Here is a 20,983-nt window from a genome sequence, read left to right as displayed (position 1 = left end):
GAATTTCCCCCCCATTTTCCACCTCGGGGCATTCCGCCCACAGCCTCGCCTCACGTTTTTCCCGCCTTTTCCCCGCCGGCAGCGGGGCACGCTGGGAGTTGTAGTTCTCAGGCGCCGCAAAGCAGAGCGGTTTTTACGACAGCGGCTTTTTTGCGACGGCCGTGCTGTAAAGCGTGGGGTGTTGACAGCGACCGGCGGAGCAGGAAGTGAGTGAGGATAAACCGGGACAAACCGGGATAAAACCGGGATAAACCGGGACAAACCGCGGCAGCGGGAGCGGGGGGTGAGGCCTGCAGACAGCTGAGGGGTGACAGCGCCTTGTGGGGCGCTCTGAGAGGCGGCAAAACCGCGATGGGGCCTTGTGAGGGGCGGGGGGCACCGAGGATTTTTGGGGGTTTAAATCAGAGCGCGGCTCTCCTCTGTTCCCCATCCCCAGCTCGGCCCGGCGGGACACGGAGCCATGAGCCGAGCCAGGAGGGCCCCGGGCCGGGGGGCGGCCATGGCCAGGCAGGTGCGTGCGACCCCCGGGACCCCCTGATCTGGGTGCTGAGGGGGCTCCCATCCTCCTCTCCTTCCCCTCAGCACTTTTGGGGGGGGGGGTCCCCGAATCCCCGAATCCCCTCCTGGGGGTCCCGGGGGTCCCCTCACGCTGTCGCCCCCTCCCCAGATGGGGCTGCTGGTGGATCCCGGTACCGGGGGCGGTCCCGGTGGGGACGGGGAGGCGGCGCTGGAGGCGGAGCTGCTGCAGCTGCTGCGGGGCAGGGAGGCCCCGGAGAAGGGGGAGCGACCCCGACCCTCCCAGCGAGGTAAATCCCCCCTCTAAAATCCCCCCCCAAAATTGGGTTTGTGACCCCCCTGTTCCCTGACCCCCCAGCGAGGTAAATCCGCCTCCCCTTCCCCTCGAAATTTGGGGTAAAACTCCCCAAAATTGATTTTTGTCCCCCCCCCCAGATGTGGCAGCCGTGGAGGCCCTGGCCCAGCTCTGCCTTCAGGACCCCCCCGAGGAGGAGGAGGAGGAAGGGGAGGAAGATCTGGAGAACGAGGAGGAGCTGCTGGTGAGGGGGGAGGTGCTGGGCCTGGATTTGGGGATCCCTGGGTTTTGGGGATTCCCTGGATTTGGAGATCCCTGGATTTGGGGATCCCTGGATTTGGGGATTCCCTGGATTTGGGGATCCCTGGGTTTTGGGGATTCCTTGGATTTGGGGATTCCCTGGATTTGGGGATCCCTGGATTTGGGGATCCCGGGATCCCAGGCTGATTCCTGGGATCCCTGAGCAGGCAGAGCTGCAGGAGGTGCTGGAGGAGGGGCCCGGGAGCGCAGAGGATGCAGAGACCCCGCAGGTAGGGCCGGGATGATCCCGGGGCTGATCCCAATCCTGATCCCAATCCCAGTGCTGGTCCCAATCCTGATCCCAGTGTCCCCATCCCAGTGCTGATTCCTGTCCTGATCCCAGTGCCCATCCCAGGGTGGGTCTTGGAGGGGCTCCCAGTGCTCCCAGTACTCCCGGTATTCCTGGTACTCCCAGTATTCCCACTGCTCCCAGTACTCCTGGTATTCCCAGTATATTCCCAGTATATTCCCCATATATTCCCGGTACCGGTTTTCTCGGTATTCCCAGTATATTCCCAGTATATTCCCGGTATATTCCCAGTACATTCCCGGTACTGTTTTTCTCGGTATTCTCGGTGCTCCCAGTATATTCCCAGTCTATTCCTGGTATATTCCCAGTATATTCCCAGTACATTCCCAGTACTGTTTTTCTCGGTATTCCCAGTATATTCCCAGTATATTCCCAGTACATTCCCGGTACTGTTTTTCTCGGTATTCCCAGTATATTCCCAGTACATTCCCAGTACATTCCCAGTATATTCCCAGTACATTCCCGGTACCGGTTTTCTCGGTATTCCCGGTACATTCCCGGTACATTCCCGGTACATTCCCGGTACTGTTTTTCTCGGTATTCCCAGTATATTCCCAGTATATTCCCAGTACATTCCCGGTACTGTTTTTCTCGGTATTCCCAGTATATTCCCAGTATATTCCCAGTACATTCCCAGTACATTCCCAGTACATTCCCGGTACTGGTTTTCTCGGTATTCCCGGTACATTCCCGGTACATTCCCGGTACCGGTTTTCTCGGTATTCCCAGTATATTCCCAGTATATTCCCAGTACATTCCCGGTACATTCCCAGTATATTCCCAGTACATTCCCGGTACTGTTTTTCTCGGTATTCCCAGTATATTCCCAGTACATTCCCAGTACATTCCCAGTACATTCCCAGTACATTCCCGGTACCGGTTTTCTCGGTATTCCCGGTACATTCCCGGTACATTCCCGGTACATTCCCGGTACATTCCCGGTACCGGTTTTCTCGGTATTCCCGGTATATTCCCAGTATATTCCCAGTACATTCCCGGTACTGTTTTTCTCGGTATTCCCAGTACATTCCCAGTACATTCCCAGTACATTCCCGGTACCGGTTTTCTCGGTATTCCCGGTACATTCCCGGTACATTCCCGGTACATTCCCGGTACATTCCCGGTGTTCCCGCAGGAGCCCGGCCCCGCGGCGGGGGCGCTGCTGGCCGAGCTGTCGGAGCGGGCGGAGCTTTACCGGGCCGCCCTCGCCAACAGCGGCGGGAGCGGCGGGGCGCGGCTGCGGCGCCTCCAGCGCGGCCTCAAGGTGAGCCCGGAGCCCGGGAACCGGCACCTGACCCCGCTCTGCCCCTAAATCCCCTGGGTCTGCCCCAAACCGGGCACTTTGGCACGGTTCTGAACCGGTTTTATCCCAGTTTTCCCAGTCCTGAGCCCACTTTTATCTCACTTTTCCCAGTTCTGAACCAGTTTCGTGATCACGACAATGAAATCCCATTTCATTCCACTTATTCCTTTATTATTATTCCTCAATGTATTCCATATTATTATTATTATTATTATTCATTTTTTAAAATGACTATTACTTATTATTATTATTATTATTATTATTATTATTATTATTATTATTATTATTATTATTATTATTATTATAATATTTATTCCATATTATCATTATCCCATTCCACCTACTTATTTTGCTCTTTCCCATCCATTTATTTTCATCCAATCCTGAGTCTTATCCCACTTTCACCCCCCTTTTCCCAATTCTGCCCCCATTTTCCCCAATCCTTACCCCATTTCACCCCATTTTCCCAAATTGTGCCCCATTTTTCACAACTCTCCCCATTTCACCCCATTTTCCCCCAATTCTTACCCCATTTCACCCCATTTCCCCCTAATTCTGCCCCCATTTCACTCAATTCTCCCCCAATTTTTCCCTCATTCTGCCCCCATTTCACTCAATTTTTCCCCAATTTTTCCCTCATTCTGCCCCCATTTCACTCCATTTTTCCCCAATTTTTCCCCCATTCTGCCCCCATTTCACCCCATTTTCCCCAATTGTGCCCCATTTTTCACAACTCTCCCCATTTCACCCCATTTTCCCCCAATTCTTACCCCATTTCACCCCATTTCCCCCTAATTATGCCCCCATTTCACTCAATTTTTCCCCAATTTTTCCCCCATTCTGCCCCCATTTCACTCCATTTTTCCCCAATTTTTCCCCCATTCTGCCCCCATTTCACTCCATTTTCCCCCAATTTTTCCCAATTCTCCCCCCATTTCACCCCATTTTCCCCAATTGTGCCCCATTTTTCCCAACCTTCCCCATTTCCCCCCATTTTACCCCAATTTTTCCCCCATTCTGCCCCCATTTTCCCCCATTTTTCCCATTTTTCCCCCATTCTGCCCCCATTTCACCCCATTTTCCCCAATTGTGCCCCATTTTTCACAACCTTCCCCATTTCACCCCATTTTCCCCTAATTCTGCCCCCATTTCCCCCTATTTTTCCCCAATTTTCCCCCCATTCTGCCCCCATTTCCCCCCATTTTTCCCCAATTTTTCCCCCATTCTGCCCCCATTTTTCCCCAATTTTTCCCCCATTCTGCCCCCATTTCCCCCCATTTTCCCCGTGTTTCCCCAAACTTTCCCCGTTTGTTCCCCGTTTGTTCCCCGTTTGTTCCCGCAGACCCTGGAGCAGATGCTGGACTCTGTCCGCAGTGGGAGGCCCGTCCGCCGCGCTGACATTCCCCCTCCCGTGGCTCTGGGCAAGCCTGGAGGGGCCCCTGAGCAGCCTCCTGAGCCCCCAGCCCCAAATCCCCCCCTGGGTCCATCCCCGGACCCCGGCCCCGATCCCAAACCCGACCCCGACCCCAAACCCGAGCCCAGCCCCGACCCCGATCCCCGGCGGCGCCTCCAGGAGCTGCAGAGGGAAGCTCTGCTGGCCAAACGCCGCGGGGACAACGCCACAGCCCTGAGCCACTTCAGGGCAGCCAAGGTACACCCGGAACCCCCAGAATTTCCCCCAAAAAATCCCCTCCGTTTCCTCAGAATTCCCCAGAATTTCCTCCCAAAAAATCCCCTCATTTTCCTCAAAATTCCCCAGATTTTTCCCCCCAAAAAATCCCCTTATTTTCCCCAAAATTCCCCAGAATTTCCCCCCCAAAATCCCCTCATTTGCCCCAAAATTCCCCAGAATTTCTCCAAAAATCCTCTCATTTGCCTCAAAATTTCCCCCCAAAAATCCTCTCATTTGCCTCAAAATTTTCCCCCCAAAATCCCCTCATTTGCCCCAAAATCCCCGTTTTTCCTGTGCTTTTGCAGAGGTTGCAGGCGCAGCTGGAGGCGCTGGGGACGGGCGCTGACCCCGGTGAGACCCCGGCCTTAATTTGAGGGTGGAAAGGGTGGAAAGGGTGGAAATCTCATTTTGGGGTTCAAACCCTCACTTTTGGGGTTCAAGCCCTCAATTTTGGGGGTTCAAACCCTCAATTTTGGGGATTCAAACCCTTCGGTTTTGGGGTTCCAACCCTTCGGTTTTGGGGTTCAAACCCTTCAGTTCTGGGTTTAGAACTCTCAATTTTGGGGTTCAAGCCCTCAAGTTTGGGGTTCAAACCCTCAATTTTGGGGGTTCAAACCCTTCAGTTCTGGGGTTCAAACCCTTCGGTTTTGGGGTTAAAAGCCTTCAATTTTGGGGTTCAACCCCTCAAGTTTGGGGTTTGAGCCTTCAATTTTTGGGCTTCAAACCCTTTAGTTTTGGGGTTCAAGCCCTTCAGGTTTTGGGCTTCAAACCCTTCAATTTTGGGGCTCAAGCCCTCAAGTTTGGGGTTCAAACCCTCAATTTTGGGGGTTCAAACCCTTCAGTTCTGGGGTTCAAACCCTTCAGTTTTGGGGTTCAAGCCCTTCAATTTTGGGGTTCAAACCCTCAGTTTTGGGGGTTCTGGTGGGATTTGGGTGCTCTTTTCCTGCAGATCCACAGGCTGAGGAATCCAAGGATCCACCAAGGAAGGATCCACCAGCGAAGGATCCACCAGCGAAGGATCCACCAGCGAAGGACCCACCAAGGAAGGACCCAGCGGCCTCCAGCCCAGGTCAGCCCCGTCCTGGCGGGGCAGAGGGGCAGGAAAAGGGGGGATTGGTTGGGATTTTTGGTGGTTTTGCCCCCCAGAGCCCCCCCGGGACGTGCGGGAGGCGCTGGAGCAGCGCATGGAGCGGTACCGGGCGGCCCTGGGCCAGGCCAGGGCCAGCGGGGACGGCAGGAAGGCTCGGATGCACGAGAGGATCCTCAAGGTGGGCAGAGGCTGGGATCACCACCAGAGAGGGATGGATCAGTCCCACATCCTGGATCCCAGTCCCACATCCTGGATCCCAGTCCAAAAATCACAATCCCAGTCCAAAAATCACAATCCCAGTCCCAGATCCCGGATCCCAGTCCCAGATCCCGGATCCCAGTCCCAGATCCTGGATCCCAGTCCAAAAATCACAATCCCAGTCCAAAAATCACAATCCCAGTCCCAGATCCCGGATCCCAGTCCCACATCCTGGATCCCAGTCCCAGATCCTGGATCCCAGTCCCACATCCTGGATCCCAGTCCCACATCCTGGACCCCAGTCCAAAAATCACAATCCCAGTCTCAAATCAATGATCCCAGTCCCAAATCAATGATCCCAGTCCAAAAAATAACAATCCCAGTCCCACATCCTGGATCCCAGTCCCAGATCCTGGATCCCAGTCCCAGATCCTGGATCCCAGTCCCACATCCTTGATCCCAGTCCCAGAGCTGAGATCCCAGTCCAGAAATCACAATCCCAGTCCCAAATCAATGATCCCAGTCCCACATCCTGGATCCCAGTCCCACATCCTGGGTCCCAGTCCCAGAGCAGCATCTGGTCCCAGTCTCCCTCCCCACAGTGCTCCCAGTCCATCCCCAGTTCTCCCAGTGCTCCCTGGGTGCCCCCTGGGTGCCCCCTGGGTGCCCCCTGACCCCCGTATGCCCCCTCCCCAGCAATACCAGGGGTATCCTCATCCCAGTCCCCCTCTGTGGGTGCTCCTAGTCTGGCCCCCAGTGCTCCCAGTCCATCCCCAGTGTATCCTCAGTTCTCCCAGTCCATTCCCAGTGCTCCCAGTCTGTTCCCAGTTCTCCCAGTCTGTTCCCAGTGCTCCCAGTGCCCTCTGGGTGTCCCCTGGGTGCCCCCTGGGTGCCCCCTGACCCCCCTGTGCCCCCTCCCCAGCAATACCAGGCCGCCCTGGGTGCCCTGAGCGCGGGCAGAGCCGTGGATCTCTCGGAGCTGCCGGTGCCCCCGGGTACGTCCCTGTCCCCCTGTCCCCCTGTCCCTCTGTCCCCCTATCCCCCTGTCCCCCTGTCCCCCTGTCCCCCTGTCCCTCTGTCCCCCTGTCCCCCTGTCCCCCTGTCCCTCTGTCCCCCTGTCCCCCTGTCCCCCTATCCCCCTGTCCCTCTGTCCCTCTGTCCCCCTGTCCCTCTGTCCCCCTGTCCCCCTGTCCCCCTGTCCCTCTGTCCCCCTGTCCCCCTGTCCCCCTGTCCCCCTGTCCCTCTGTCCCCCTGTCCCCCTGTCCCCCTGTCCCCCTGTCCCCCTGTCCCTCTGTCCCTCTGTCCCCCTGTCCCCCTGTCCCTCTGTCCCTCTGTCCCTCTGTCCCCCTGTCCCTCTGTCCCCAACCTTGGGGGGGGGACACAATGAGGGTGGGAGGGGTCTCATTGCCCCCGGGACCCCCCCCTTTTCCAGGCTGCCCCCCAATCCAGGGCACAGAGGGCCCAGCAGAGCCCAGCATTCCTGGGATGCTGGAGGCGGCCCTGAGGCTGACGGAGCACAAGGAGGAAGAGGAGGAGGAGGAGGAGGAGGAAGAGGATAAAAAGGAGCCCAAGGTGGGATTTTTGGGGGTGCAGGGGGAACATCCCCAGGGATTTTGATCAACATCATCCCCTCCCTCTCCCATCCCAGGTGCAGCCCAAGGCTCCTCCTGCGCCCCCTCCCAAACAACAGCAACAGCCCCGGGGCTCCCAGGGGGCTCCTAAACCTGCTGGGAAAGGTACGGGAGGGGCTGGGGGTGGGACTGGGGGGGCTGAGGGCACCCCCGGGCACTGGGACCCCTCCCCAGGGCCCCCCCGACCCCCGTGTGCGCCCCATTCCCAGTGGGGTGAGGGGATCTCAATGGGGTGAGGCTCCCCCCTGACCCCTGTGCCCCATTCCCAGTGGGGTGAGGCTCCCCCTGACCCCTGTGCCCCCCGTTTTGCCCCTCCCTGAGCCCCGTTTTGCCTCCCTGATCCCTGTTTTACCCCCCCGACCCCCGTTTTGCCCCCCCTGAGCCCCATTTTACCCCCCTCACCCCCGTTTTACCCCCCTCACCCCTGTTTTTCCCCCCTCATGCCCGTTTTACCTCCCTGAGCCCCATTTTGCCCCCCTCACCCCCATTTTGCCCCTCTCACCCCCATTTTCCCCCCTGAGCCCCATTTTGCCCCTCCCTGAGCCCCATTTTGCCCCTCCCTGAGCCCCATTTTACCCCCCCTGACCCCCATTTTGCCCCTCTCACCCCCATTTTCCCCCCTGAGCCCCATTTTGCCCCTCCCTGACCCCCGTTTTACCCCCCTGAGCCCCGTTTTACCCCCCTGACCCCTGTTTTGCCCCCTGACCCCCATTTTCCCCGAGCCCCATTTTGCCCCTCCCTGAGCCCCATTTTGCCCCCCTCACCTCCATTTTTCCCCCCTCACCCCCATTTTTCCCCCCTCACCCCCGTTTTGCCCCTCCCTGAGCCCCATTTTGCCCCTCTCACCCCCATTTTTCCCCCCTCACCCCCGTTTTTCCCCCCTCACCCCCATTTTTCCCCTCTCACCCCCGTTTTGCCCCCTGAGCCCCATTTTTCCCCCCTCACCACCATTTTTCCCCCTCTCACCCCCATTTTTCCCCCCTCACCCCCATTTTGCCCCCCTGACCCCCGTTTTGCCCCCAGCCCAGCAGCAGCTGCAGTTCCTGGAGCTCAGGCACCGGCAGCTGCTCCAGGCCGCTCTCCGTGCCAAGCGCGGCCAGGACCTGCCCGGGGCCAAGGAGCTCCTGCGCCGCGCCCGGGCCGTGCAGGGGCTGCTGGGGGCTGCCCGGGCGGGGCTGCCCGTGGACCTGGCTCAGGTGAGGGGCGCGCGGGGTCGGGATCGAACCCTGGCCTAAACCCTGGCCTAAATGCTGGCCTAAACCCTGTTCTAAACCCTGGCCTAAATCCTTGCCCAAATCCTGGCCTAAGTCCTGTCCTAAATCCTGTCCTAAATCCTGTTCTAAATCCTGTTCTAAATCCTGTCCTAAATCCTGTTCTAAATCCTGTCCTAAATCCCATCCTAAATCCTGTTCTAAACCCTGGCCTAAGTCCTGGCCTAAATCCCATCCCAAATCCTGGCCAGGATCCAGCTCAAATCCTGTTCTAAATCCTGTCCCAAATCCTGTCCCAAATCCTGTCCTAAATCCTGTTCTAAATCCTGGCCTAAATCCCACCCAAATCCTGGCCAGGATCCAGCTCAAATTCTGCCCTAAATCCTGTCCTAAATCCTGTCCTAATCCTCTCCCAAATCCCATCCCAAATCCTGTCCCAAATCCTGTTCTAAACCCTGGCCTAAACTCTGGCCTAAGTCCTGGCCTAAATCCTGTCCTAAATCCCATCCCAAATCCTGGCCAGGATCCAGCCCAAATTCTGCCCTAAATCCTGTCCCAAATCCTGTTCTAAATCCTGTCCTAAATCCTGTTCTAAATCCTGTGCTAAATCCCATCCCAAATCCCATCCTAAGTCCTGTCCCAAATCCTGCCCTAAATCCTGTCCTTAATCCTGTCCTAAATCCCGTCCCAAATCCCGTCCCAAATCCCAAATCCCAAACCCCAAACCCTGCCCTGTTTTGGGGTTTTCTCCCCAAATCCCAAACTCCAAATCCTGCCCTGTTTTGGGGTTTTTCTCCCCAAACCCCAAACCCCAAATCCTGTCCTGTTTTGGGGTTTTTCTCCCCAAATCCCAAACCCCAAACCCCAAACCCCAAATCCTGCCCTGTTTTGGGGGTTTTCTCCCCAAACCCCAAATCCCAAACCCCCAGTCCCAAACCCCAAACCCTGCCCTGTTTTGGGGTTTTCTCCCCAAATCCCAAACTCCAAATCCTGTCCTGTTTTGGGGTTTTTCTCCCCAAACCCCAAACCCCAAATCCTGTCCTGTTTTGGGGTTTTTCTCCCCAAATCCCAAACCCCAAACCCCAAATCCCAAATCCTGCCCTGTTTTGGGGTTTTCTCCCCAAACCCCAAATCCCAAACCCCAAACCCCAAACCCCAGATCCTGTCCTGTTTTGGGGTTTTCTCCCCAAACCCCAAATCCCAAACCCCAAATCCTGTCCTGATTTGGGGGTTTTCTCCCCAAACCCCAAATCCTGTCCTGTTTTGGGGGTTTTCTCCCCAAACCCCAAATCCCAAACCCCCAATCCCAAACCCCAAATCCTGTCCTGTTTTGGGGGTTTTCTCCCCAAGCCCCAAATCCTGTCCTGTTTTGGGGTTTTTCTCCCCAAACCCCAAACCCCAAATCCTGCCCTGTTTTGGGGCTTTTCTCCCCAAATCCTGTCCTGTTTTGGGGTTTTTCTCCCCAAACCCCAAACCCCAGTTCCCACTCCCCCCTTTGCAGGTGCCCGAGGTGCCCCTGGACGGGGCCGAGTTCGAGCTGGGCCCGGCCCGGGGGGTCCCGATGCCCCCCGAGGTCACCAAAACCTTCCTGCAGCTGGCGGGGGCCCTGCGCAGGCAGCACCAGGTGGGGACCCCAAAAACTGGGGGGGGAACCCCGAAAAATGGGGGAGATATCCCAAAAAATGGGGAAAAAAAAACCCCAAAAAATGGGGGAAATATCCCAAAAAATGGGAAAAAAACACCCCAAAAATGGGGGAAATATCCCAAAAAAATGGGGGAAATATCCCAAAAAATAGGGGAAAACCCCTCCAAAAAATAGGGGAAATATCCCAAAAAAATGGGGGAAATATCCCAAAAAAATGGGGAAAATATCCCAAAAAATAGGGGAAAACCCCTCCAAAAAAATAAGGGAAATATCCCAAAAAATGGGAAAAAAAAAAAAAAACCAAAAATAGGGGAAATATCCCAAAAATATGGGGGAAATATCCCAAAAAATGGGGATCATATAAAAAAATCGGGAGTGATGTCCCCAAAAATGGGGGGAAACCCTAAAAATCGGGGGTGATGTAAAAAAAAAAGGGGGTTTTATCCCTAAATTTGGGGGTAATATCCCAAAAAATGGGATGATGGGGGAGCATAAAAAATGGGGGTGAAATCCCCCAAAAATGGGGGGGGAGAAGCACAAAAAAATTGGGGATAATATAAAAAAAAAATGGGGGTGAAATCCTGAAAAAAATGTGGGGAAAAAGCCCAAGAAATGGGGTGGAATCCCAAAAAACGGGGAGAAAACCCTAAAAATGGGGGGAAAGCGTAAAAATGGTGGTAATATCCCAAAAAACCGGGCGTGAAACCCTAAAAATTTTGGGGTGAAACCCTAAAAATTGAGGGTGAAGCCCTAAAAACTGGGGGTAATATCCCCAAAAAATGGGGGTTTTATATCAAAAATTGGGGGTTATATCCCCAAAAAATGGGGGTTATATCTCAAAAATTGTCCCAAAATTTGAGGGGGAAAAACCCCAAAAAACGAGGTCATATCCCCAAAATCTCCTTTCTCCTCTTCCCTGGGCCTTCCTCCTCCTCCTCCTCCTCCTCCTCCTCCTCCTCCCCAGCTGTGCCTCAGTTTCTCCCGGCAGTTCGCGCAGCTGGGCAACATCGCAGAGACCACGCGGTGAGGGGGGAAATGGGGAGGGGTCTCACCTGCCCAGGTGCATTTTGGGGAGGGGTCTCACCTGCCCAGGTGGATTTGGGGGGGGATTTGGGGGGGGTCTCACCTGCCCAGGTGGATTTAGGGGGGATTTTGGGGGGTCTCACCTGCCCAGGTGTGTTTAGGGGGGATTTTGGGCGGGTCTCACCTGCCCAGGTGTATTTGAGGTGGGGTCTCACCTGCCCAGGTGTGTTTATTTTGGGGGGTCTCACCTGCCCAGGTGTGTTTATTTTGGGGGGTCTCACCTGCCCAGGTGTGTTTAGGGGGGATTTTGGGGGTCTCACCTGCCCAGGTGTGTTTATTTTGGGGGGTCTCACCTGCCCAGGTGGATTTGGGGGGATTTTGGGGGGTCTCACCTGCCCAGGTGTGTTTAGGGGGGATTTTGGGGGTCTCACCTGCCCAGGTGTGTTTAGGGGGGATTTTGGGGGTCTCACCTGCCCAGGTGTGTTTATTCTGGGGGTCTCACCTGCCCAGGTGTGTTTAGGGGGGATTTTGGGGGTCTCACCTGCCCAGGTGTGTTTATTTTGGGGGTCTCACCTGCCCAGGTGTGTTTATTCTGGGGGTCTCACCTGCCCAGGTGGATTTGGGGGGATTTTGGGGGGTCTCACCTGCCCAGGTGTGTTTAGGGGGGATTTTGGGGGTCTCACCTGCCCAGGTGTGTTTAGGGGGGATTCTGGGGGTCTCACCTGCCCAGGTGTGTTTATTCTGGGGGTCTCACCTGCCCAGGTGTGTTTAGGGGGGATTCTGGGGGTCTCACCTGCCCAGGTGTGTTTATTTTGGGGGGTCTCACCTGCCCAGGTGTATTTAGGGGGGATTTTGGGGGTCTCACCTGCCCAGGTGTGTTTATTTTGGGGGTCTCACCTGCCCAGGTGTGTTTATTCTGGGGGTCTCACCTGCCCAGGTGCGAGGCCCTGGCCCTGGAGTGCCGCTCCCACATGGAGACCCTGAGGAGGGAGCACGGCCGGGGGGGGCCCCCCCCGAAACCGCGCTGGGAACAGAGAACGTTCAACGTGGTCAGGTGAGGGGGGGGGACACACCTGGGGGGGCAAAAACACCTGGGGGGGGGGCAAAAAACACCTGGGGGGGGCAAACACACCTGGGGGGGGTGGGAACACACCTGGAGGGGCACCTGGGGACACCTGGGGGGGTAAACACACCTGGGGGGGGGGCAAAAACACCTGGGGGCACCTGGGGGGTGGAAAACACCTAAACCCCACAGGGAACAGAGAACGTTCAACATGGTCAGGTGAGGGGGGGGACACACCTGGGGGGGCAAAAACACCTGGGGGGCAAAAACACCTGGGGGGGGCAAACACACCTGGGGGAGGGAACACATCTGGGGGAGGGAACACACCTGGGGGGGGCAAACACACCTGGGGGGGGTGGGAACACACCTGGGGGGGCACCTGGGGGCACCTGGGGGGGGCAAACACACCTGGGGGGGCACCTGGGTGGGGGATGGCACAGCTGGGTGAGGATGGGCACACCGGGATGAGGATGGGCACACCTGGGTGAGGATGGGGATGGGCACACCTGGGCGGGGATGGGCACACCTGGGTGAGGATGAGGATGGGCACACCTGGATGAGGATGGGCACACCTGGGTGGGGATGGACACACCTGGGTGGGGATGGGCACACCTGGGTGGGGATGGGCACACCTGGGTGAGGATGGGCACACCTGGGTGAGGATGAGGATGGGCACACCTGGGGGGGTGTATGGGGGGGGTGGGCACACCTGGGGGGGTGTATGGGGGGGGTGGGCACACCTGGGGTGGGTGTATGGGGGGGTGGGCACACCTGGGGGGGGTGTATGGGGGGGTGGGCACACCTGTGGTGCCTCACAGCCTCCCCTCCCCCCCTCACCTGCAGGATGTTCCCTGAGCTGAGCAGCAGCGACCTGGAGCTGGGCATCGAGAGGGGGCGGGGCCTCCCAGTGCCGCCAGGTGTGAGACTGGGAACGCTGGGAATGGGGGCGGGGCTCCCCCTGCTCACCTGGGGGTGTCCGTGTGTCCATCTGTCCATCTGTCCATCCTCCGTCTGTCCCCGCCCCAGGTGTGGCCCCAGGTGACCTGGACACCTTCGTGCGCTTCGAGTTCCCCCACCCCAGCCAGGTGAGGGACCCCCAGAATCCACCCGGGACCCCGAAAAATGGACCTGGGACCCCCAAATTCCCCCCCAAAATGGGCCTGGGACCCCCAAAATCCCCCCCCAAAATGGACCTGGGACCCCCAAAATCCTCCCCAAATGGACCCTGGGACCCCAGAATCCCTCCTGGGGCCCCAAAATTGACCTTAAACCTCCCCCCCCAAAATGGACCCTGGGAGCCCCAAAATCCCCCCTGGGACCCCAAAATTTTCCTTGTGACCCCCGCCAAAATGACCCTGGGACCCCAAAATTGTCCCTAAACCCCCCCCCAAAATGGCCCCTGGGACCCCAAAAATGGACCCGGGAACCCCAAAATGGCCCTCGGACCCCCAAAATTGTCCCTGGAACCCCAAAATGTCCCCTGGGACCCCCAAAATTGTCCCTAAACCCCCCAGAATTGACCTTAAACCCACCCAAAATGGCCCTGGGACTCCCCAAATTGTTCCCAAATCCTCGAAGCCCCCTCCCCAAATCCTCCCCGTGCCCCCCAAATTATCCCTAACCCCCCCAAATGTCCCCTGGGACCCCCCAAAATATCCCCAAATCCTCCAAGCCCCCTCCCCAAATTCTCCCTTACCCCTTCAAATTGTCCCAGTGTCCCCCAAATTATCCCTGGGACCCCCCCCCCCCACTCCAAAACGTCCCTAGGACCCCCCCAATCGTCCCCAAATGCTCCAAGCCCCCTCCCCAAATTCTCCCTTTGCCCCCGCCCAGGAGGAGGCGCAGCGGGACAAGACCCCGGTGGTGAAGGGCACCGATTGTCCCGGTAAGCGCCGGCGATTTGGGGCGGGGGTCGCGGCTCTGGGGGGCTCTGGGGGCTCTCCCGGACCCTTGGGGGGGTGGGGGGTGGGGAGGGGGTGGTCCCTGATTTTTTTGGGGTTTTTTTTTTGTGTTTTTTCCTCCGCCCCCTCCCCAGAATTCCGGGCGCGGTTCCGGCTGCGGCTCCTGCGCGGCCACCGGGGGCTGCGGCGGCTCCTGAGCCGCGGGATCCGCCTGGAGGTGGCGCAGAAAGGGTAAAAAACAAACGGGGAGAAGGGGAAATTTGGGGTGAAACGGGGGGAAAATGGTGAAAAAGGGATTGGGGAGGGCGGGGGGGGGGTGAAAGGGGGAGAAGGGAGGGAAGGGGGAGGATGGGATGGGAGGTGGGGAAATGAAGGGAGGAGTGGGGGAAATAGCGGGGGGAATAGTGGGGAATAACGGGAAATGACACGGGAAATAACATGGGAAATAACCCGGGAAAGGGAGAAAATAATAGAGAAAATAACACGGGAAATAACAGGAAATAACACGGGAAATAACACGGGAAATGGAGAAAATAATAGAGAAAATAACACGGAAAATAACAGAAAATGACGCGGGAAATAACAGGAAATAACAGAGAAAATAACACGGGAAATAACAGGAAATAACACGGGAAATAACACGGGAAATGACACGGGAAATGGAGAAAATAACCCAGGAAATGACACGGGAAATAACCCGGGAAATGGAGAAAATAATAGAGAAAATAACACGGGAAATAACAGAAAATGACGCAGGAAATAACAGGAAATAACAGAGAAAATAACACGGGAAATAACAGAAAATAACACGGGAAATGACACGGGAAATAACACGGGAAATAACAGGAAATAACACGGGAAATAACACAGGAAATAACACGGGAAATAACAGGAAATAACACGGGAAATAACACAGGAAATAACACGGGAAATAACAGGAAATAACAGAGAAAATAACACGGGAAATAACAGAAAATGACACGGGAAATAACAGGAAATAACAGAGAAAATAACACGGGAAATAACAGGAAATAACACGGGAAATGACACGGGAAATAACAGGAAATAACACGGGAAATAACACGGGAAATGACATGGGAAATAACACGGGAAATGACACGGGAAATGGAGAAAATAACCCAGGAAATGACATGGGAAATAACAGAAAATAACACGGGAAATAACAGGAAATAACATGGGAAATAACAGAAAATAACAGAGAAAATAACATGGGAAATGACACGGGAAATAACACGGAAATAACAGAAAATAACACGGGAAATAACAGAAAATAACCCGGGAAATAACACGGGAAATGGAGAAAATAACCCAGGAAATAACGCAGGAAATAACACGGGAAATGCAGGGGGAAATAACCCGGGAAATAACAGAAAATAACACGGGAAATAACCCGGGAAATGGAGAAAATAACCCAGGAAATAACCCGGGAAATGGAGAAAATAATAGAGAAAATAGCATGGGAAATAACAGAAAATAACACGGGAAATAACACGGGAAATGGAGAAAATAACCCAGAAAATAACGCAGGAAATAACACGGAAAATGGAGAAAATAACAGAGAAAATAACACGGAAAATGCAGGGGGGAAATAACCCAGGAAATAACAGAAAATAACACGGGAAATGGAGAAAATAATAGAGAAAATAACACGGGAAATAACAGAAAATAGCACGGGAAGTAACACGGGAAATGGAGAAAATAACAGAGAAAATAACCCGGGAAATAACATGGGAAATGCAGGGGGAAATAACCCAGGAAATAACAGAAAATAACACGGGAAATGGAGCGGGAAATAGAGAAAATAACAAGAGAAAATAACATGGAAAATAACACAGAAAATGCAGGGGGAAATAACAGAAGATATAGTGGGAAATAGATAAAATAAGAGAGAAAATAACAGAAAATAGCACGGGAAATGGAGTGGGAAATAGAGCAAATAACGTGGGAAATAACCGAGAAAATACAGTGGGAAATTCAGAAAATATCACAGAAAATAGCAGGGGAAATAACAAAAAATAGCAGGGGAAATGACAAAAAATAGCAGGGAAAAGACAAAAAATAGAGAAAATAACACAGAAAATAACAGAGAAAGTAACACAGAAAACGCATGAACCAGCAAAAAACCACAGCACACGAGCTGGAAAATTCCCATTTATTGGGATTTTTGGGGCATTTATTGGGATTTTTGGGGCATTTATTGGGATTTTTGGGGCATTTTTGTGGCGGGGATTCCTTCCTGGGGCATTTCTGGGGGCATTTATTGGGATTTTTGAGGTCGGGGATTCCTCCCCGGGGCGTTTTTGGGGTTGGGGATTCCTTCCCGGGGCATTTTTGGGGCATTTATTGGGATTTTCGGGGCGTTTATTTGGGACATGTATTGGGATTTTCGGGGCATTTATTGGGATTTTTGAGGTCGGGGATTCCTTGCTGGGGCATTTTTGGGGCATTTATTGGGATTTTCGGGGCGTTTATTTGGACATGTATTGGGATTTTTGGGGCATTTATGGGGATTTTCGGGGCATTTATCCGGATTTTTGGGGCATTTATTGGGACATGTATTGGGATTTTCGGGGCATGTATTGGGATTTTTGGGGCATTTATTGGGATTTTTGGGGGCGGGGATTTCTTTTTGGGGCATTTTTGGGTTGGGGAATTCCTTCCTGGGGCATTTTTGGGGCATTTATTGGGATTTTCGGGGCGTTATTTGGGACACCTATTGGGATTTTCGGGACATCTCTTGGGCTTTTCGGGGCGGGGATTCCTCTTTGGGGCATTTTTGGGGCCGGGGGTTCCTTTTTGGGGCCCTTTCGGGTGATTTCTGCGGCGCTGAGTGCCCTGACCCCACCCTCAGGGGGCTGTTCCGGCCCGAGCGCGCGCTGGGCTCGGCTCTGCTGCGCCTCGAGGGGCTGGAGGGGAGCTGCGAGCTGCGGGAGCAGCTGGAGGTGAGGGGAGTTCTGGGGGTCCAGATGTGCCCCTTACCCCATCCTGGGGGTCCAGATGTGCCCCTTCCTCCATCCTGGTGCTGCCAGATGTGCCCCTTACCCCATCCTGGGGGTCCAGATGTGCCCCTTACCCCATCCTGGTGGTTCCAGATGTGCCCCTTACCCCATCCTGGGGGTCCAGATGTGCCCCTTACCCCATCCTGGGGTTCCAGATGTGCCCCTTACCCCATCCTGGGGGTCCAGATGTGCCCCTTCCTCCATCCATGGGGTTCCAGATGTGCCCCTTACCCCATCCTAGTGGTTCCAGATGTGCCCCTTACCCCATCCTGGGGGTCCAGATGTGCCCCTTCCTCCATCCATGGGGTTCCAGATGTGCCCCTTCCTCCATCCTGGTGGTCCCCCATTCCCACCCCCATCATTCCCAGCATTATCCAGCATTCCCACCTTCACCATCCCCACCCTTCCCCACCATTCCCGGTCCCACCATTCCCCCTTTCCCCACCATTCCCACTGTTCCCATCCTTCCCATTCCCACCATTCCCACCCCCTCATCCTCTCATTCCCCCCATCCCCACCGTGTCCGTGTGTCCCGGTCCCACCGTGTCCGTGTGTCCGTGTGTCCCGCCGTGTCCGTGTGTCCCGGTCCCACCGTGTCCGTGTGTCCGTGTGTCCCGCCGTGTCCGTGTGTCCCGGTCCCACCGTGTCTGTGTGTCCCCATCCCCACCGTGTCCGTGTGTCCGTGTGTCCCATCTCCACCGTGTCCGTGTGTCCCACCGTGTCCGTGTGTCCGTGTGTCCCGCCGTGTCCGTGTGTCCCGGTCCCACCGTGTCCGTGTGTCCCACCGTGTCCGTGTGTCCGCAGCTGCTGGAGGGCCGCCGCCGCACGGGGGCGCTGCTCGAGGTCTGGGTGCGGATCCGGGAGCCGCTCGGGGCTCAGCGGCAGCTGGAGCCGCGCTCCGAGCGCTGGCTGGTGCTGGAACCGGCGCCCGAGGCCACCGTGAGTGCCGGCAGCGCACCGGGAACCACCGGGAACCACCGGGGAACCACCGGGGAACCACCGGGGAACCACCGGGAACCACCGGGGAACCACCGGGGCACAGCGGGATCGGCCGGGAACCCCTCCGGGAACCCATGGAATGGGCCGGGAACCCACCGGGAACCCACCAGGACCCCATGGAATGGGCCGGGAACCCACTGGGACCTCTTGGGAACTACCGGGAACCCTCTGGGAACCAATCGGGACCCCGTGGGATGGGCCGGGAACCCACCGGGATCAGTGGGGAACCACCGGGAACCACCGGGGAACTGCCGGGACCCAGCGGGATCGGCCGGGAACGCCCCGGGACCCCATGGAATGGGCCGGGAACCCACCGGGACCCCTCGGGACCCCTCGGGACCATCCCGCGGGGATCCCCCCGCCCTAACCCCCATCTCCCCCCCCCCAGCTCTCCGCCGCCCCCAAACCTCCCGCGGCCGCCCCGAGGGACGGGAGCAAGCGGTGAGAGCGCCGGGAACGGAGAATTCCCGGGAATTCCCGGTGGAAATCACCCTTACCGGGGGGGTGCGACCCCCGCCCGGGGCTGCCACCCCTTCCCCCGGTATCCCGGAGCTTTGCCAAGCATCCCAAACCCCTTTTCCCAGGTCCCTCCCGACGCTCCCGAGCCTCAACCTTCTGCAGTTTGACCGCGAGCGGCTGGAACGGAAGGTGAGGGGGGGGGGGCGTTTTTTGGGGTGGGGGTCGCACAGGGGATCCCCCCCCACCACCCCGACCCCTCCCCAATTTTGTCGCCCCCCTCCCCAGATGGTTCCGATGCGCCCGGTGCCCCCCGAGCTGCGGCAGCAGCACCAGGAGCTGCTCCGGCGCATCCAGGGCCTGCGGGCTCGGCTGCAGGGCGGGGACCCCCAGTTCCGCTCGGGTGAGAGGCGTTTCAACCCCAAAAATCCCCAAAATCCGAGTTTTTTTCCCCGTTTTCCCGCTGTTTTATCCCGGTTTTTTTGGTGTTTACGTAGAGTACGCCGAGCACCTGGAGCGGCACCTGAGGCTCTACACGGAAGCCGCGCGGCGCCTCGGGATGCAGGGGGAGAGGGTGGGTGAGACCCCAGACCCAATTCCCGCCCCCCTTTTGAGGCGGGGGAACGCCCCCCGGAGCGGCCGGGACACGCCCAAGTTCGGGTGGTCCCGCCCCAAAAATCCTGGGGGTGGTGAATGTTCCCAAATCCTGGGGTTCCCACCCCAAAAATTCTGGCTCATCCCCGGTCCCTCCTGGACATTCCCAAATTCTGGTGGTCCCACCCCAAAAAATCCTGGACACCCCCAAATTCGGGTGTTTCCACCCCAAAAAATCTTGGACATCCCCAAATTCTGATGATGCCACCCCAAAAATCCTGGACCACCCCCAAACCTTGGCACCTCCCAAATTCTGGTGTTCTTGCCCCAAAAATCCTGGTGGTTCCAAATTTTCCCAAATCCTGGGGTTCCCGCCCCAAAAATTCTGGCGTTCCTGCCTCAAAAATCCTCGACCACCCCCAAATTCTGCCGTTTCCACCCCAAAAAATCCCGGACCACCCTCAGAAAATCCTGGACATTCCCAAATTCTGGTGATTCCCACCCCAAAAAAAGTCCTGGATCCCATCCCTAAACCTTGAGATCTTCCCAATTCCTGTTGTCCCCCAAATTCCTACAGTGACCTGGGGGGCAGTTTTGGGGGTCCCCCTTTAATTCCCCCCCCGGGGGGGCAGTTTTGGGGGTCCCCCCTCATTGTCCCCCCCCCTCAGGAGGCGGCCAAGGAGGCTCTGTACAAACGGAACCTGGTGGAGAGCGAGGTGAGGACCCCCGGGGGGGGCCAAATTTGGGGGTCCCCAAACCCCCCCAAAATCCCCACCCCCTCCTCACTGCTCTTTTCTCTTCCAGCTCCAAAAGCTCCGAGGATGAGACCCCTCCCCCCAATTCCATGGGGGGGGTTTGGGGGGGTTCAACCCCCCCCCCCCCCCACCTCTCCTTGTTTTTAGGGGGTTCAGAGACCCCTCCCCAATTTGGGGGAGCTCTGGGGGGACCCCCCCCGTGCCCACTGTGACAATCACAGAGATCAGAGCTGCTACATCCCCCCCCCCCTCCCAGGGGTGACAGTGACCCCTCCCCAATTTTAGGGTGACCACCCCCCCAGTTTCAGGGTGATTATGACCCCCTCCCCAGTTTTAGGGTGATACCGACCCCTCCCCAATTTTAGGGTGTTAACGACCCCCTCCCCAATTTCAGGGTGATTATGATTATGACCCCCCCCCCCCCCAATTCCAGGGTGATGCCGACCCCTCCCCAAATTTCAGGGTGATAATGACCTCCTCCCCAATTTCAGGGTGTTAATGACCTCCCCAATTTCAGGGTGTTAATGACTTCCCCAATTTCAGGGTGTTAATGACCCCCCCCCCAATTTTAGGGTGACAACGACCCCTCCCCACCTGGGTCCGTGTCCCCCCCAAGCACTTTTTCCCCCCCCCCCCCCCATGTCCCCCCCACCAAAGCGGATCCCCCCAAGTGCCTGTAGGGGAGGGTAGGGTTCCGGGCGCTTTCAGCAATTATAATAATTAATTATAATTATAATTAAGATAAAGTTTTTAAGACGAAAAACGCGAATTTTGGTCATTCCCGATGCGCGCTCCAGTTGTCAATCACGGCAGTGGCTTCGCACACATGGCTCCGCCCCCGCGCTGCCTCGTCTCCATGGTAACCCCGCCAGAAAAGACGAGCGTAGACAGCAGCCAATCGCGTTGTGGCTGCGGGATTCTAATTGGCCGTATCTCCGCGTGGGGGCGGGGCGCGCTGAGGATTGACAGATAATCCAGCCAATGAGATGCGCGGGCGGCAC

General features: G+C 56.5%; 1 protein-coding gene across 3 annotated transcripts; it reads left to right on the top strand.

Moving 5' to 3' along the window:
* The first annotated feature begins 156 nt into the window (after positions 1 to 156).
* Positions 157 to 20,666, top strand: CC2D1A (coiled-coil and C2 domain containing 1A). Of its 3 annotated transcripts, XM_066570354.1 has the most exons (30): positions 157 to 206; positions 437 to 511; positions 668 to 806; positions 952 to 1,055; positions 1,279 to 1,341; positions 2,557 to 2,685; positions 4,067 to 4,375; positions 4,702 to 4,747; positions 5,346 to 5,377; positions 5,408 to 5,465; positions 5,543 to 5,664; positions 6,607 to 6,679; positions 7,117 to 7,256; positions 7,333 to 7,420; positions 8,339 to 8,511; positions 10,028 to 10,150; positions 11,136 to 11,194; positions 12,132 to 12,248; positions 13,101 to 13,174; positions 13,284 to 13,342; positions 14,091 to 14,142; positions 14,293 to 14,389; positions 17,031 to 17,121; positions 17,983 to 18,117; positions 18,566 to 18,618; positions 18,762 to 18,825; positions 18,922 to 19,036; positions 19,131 to 19,207; positions 19,896 to 19,943; positions 20,032 to 20,666. In XM_066570354.1, the coding sequence occupies exons 2-30, from the start codon at positions 461 to 463 to the stop codon at positions 20,050 to 20,052; spliced, it is 2,712 nt and encodes a 903-aa protein (XP_066426451.1). In that variant the 5' UTR covers positions 157 to 206; positions 437 to 460; the 3' UTR covers positions 20,053 to 20,666. The 3 variants fall into 3 exon arrangements, with proteins under 3 accessions (XP_066426451.1, XP_066426448.1, XP_066426449.1); XM_066570351.1 differs by having other exon boundaries at positions 5,346 to 5,465; XM_066570352.1 differs by lacking the exon at positions 157 to 206 and adding an exon at positions 242 to 283 and having other exon boundaries at positions 5,346 to 5,465.
* The last annotated feature ends 317 nt before the right edge of the window (positions 20,667 to 20,983 follow it).

The sequence above is a fragment of the Molothrus aeneus genome, unplaced genomic scaffold (genome assembly GCF_037042795.1).
Source record: "Molothrus aeneus isolate 106 unplaced genomic scaffold, BPBGC_Maene_1.0 scaffold_30, whole genome shotgun sequence".
Classification (NCBI taxonomy): Eukaryota; Metazoa; Chordata; class Aves; order Passeriformes; family Icteridae; genus Molothrus; species Molothrus aeneus.
Note: the sequence above shows the minus strand (reverse complement) of the source record. Positions and strands in the feature narration are given on the sequence as shown.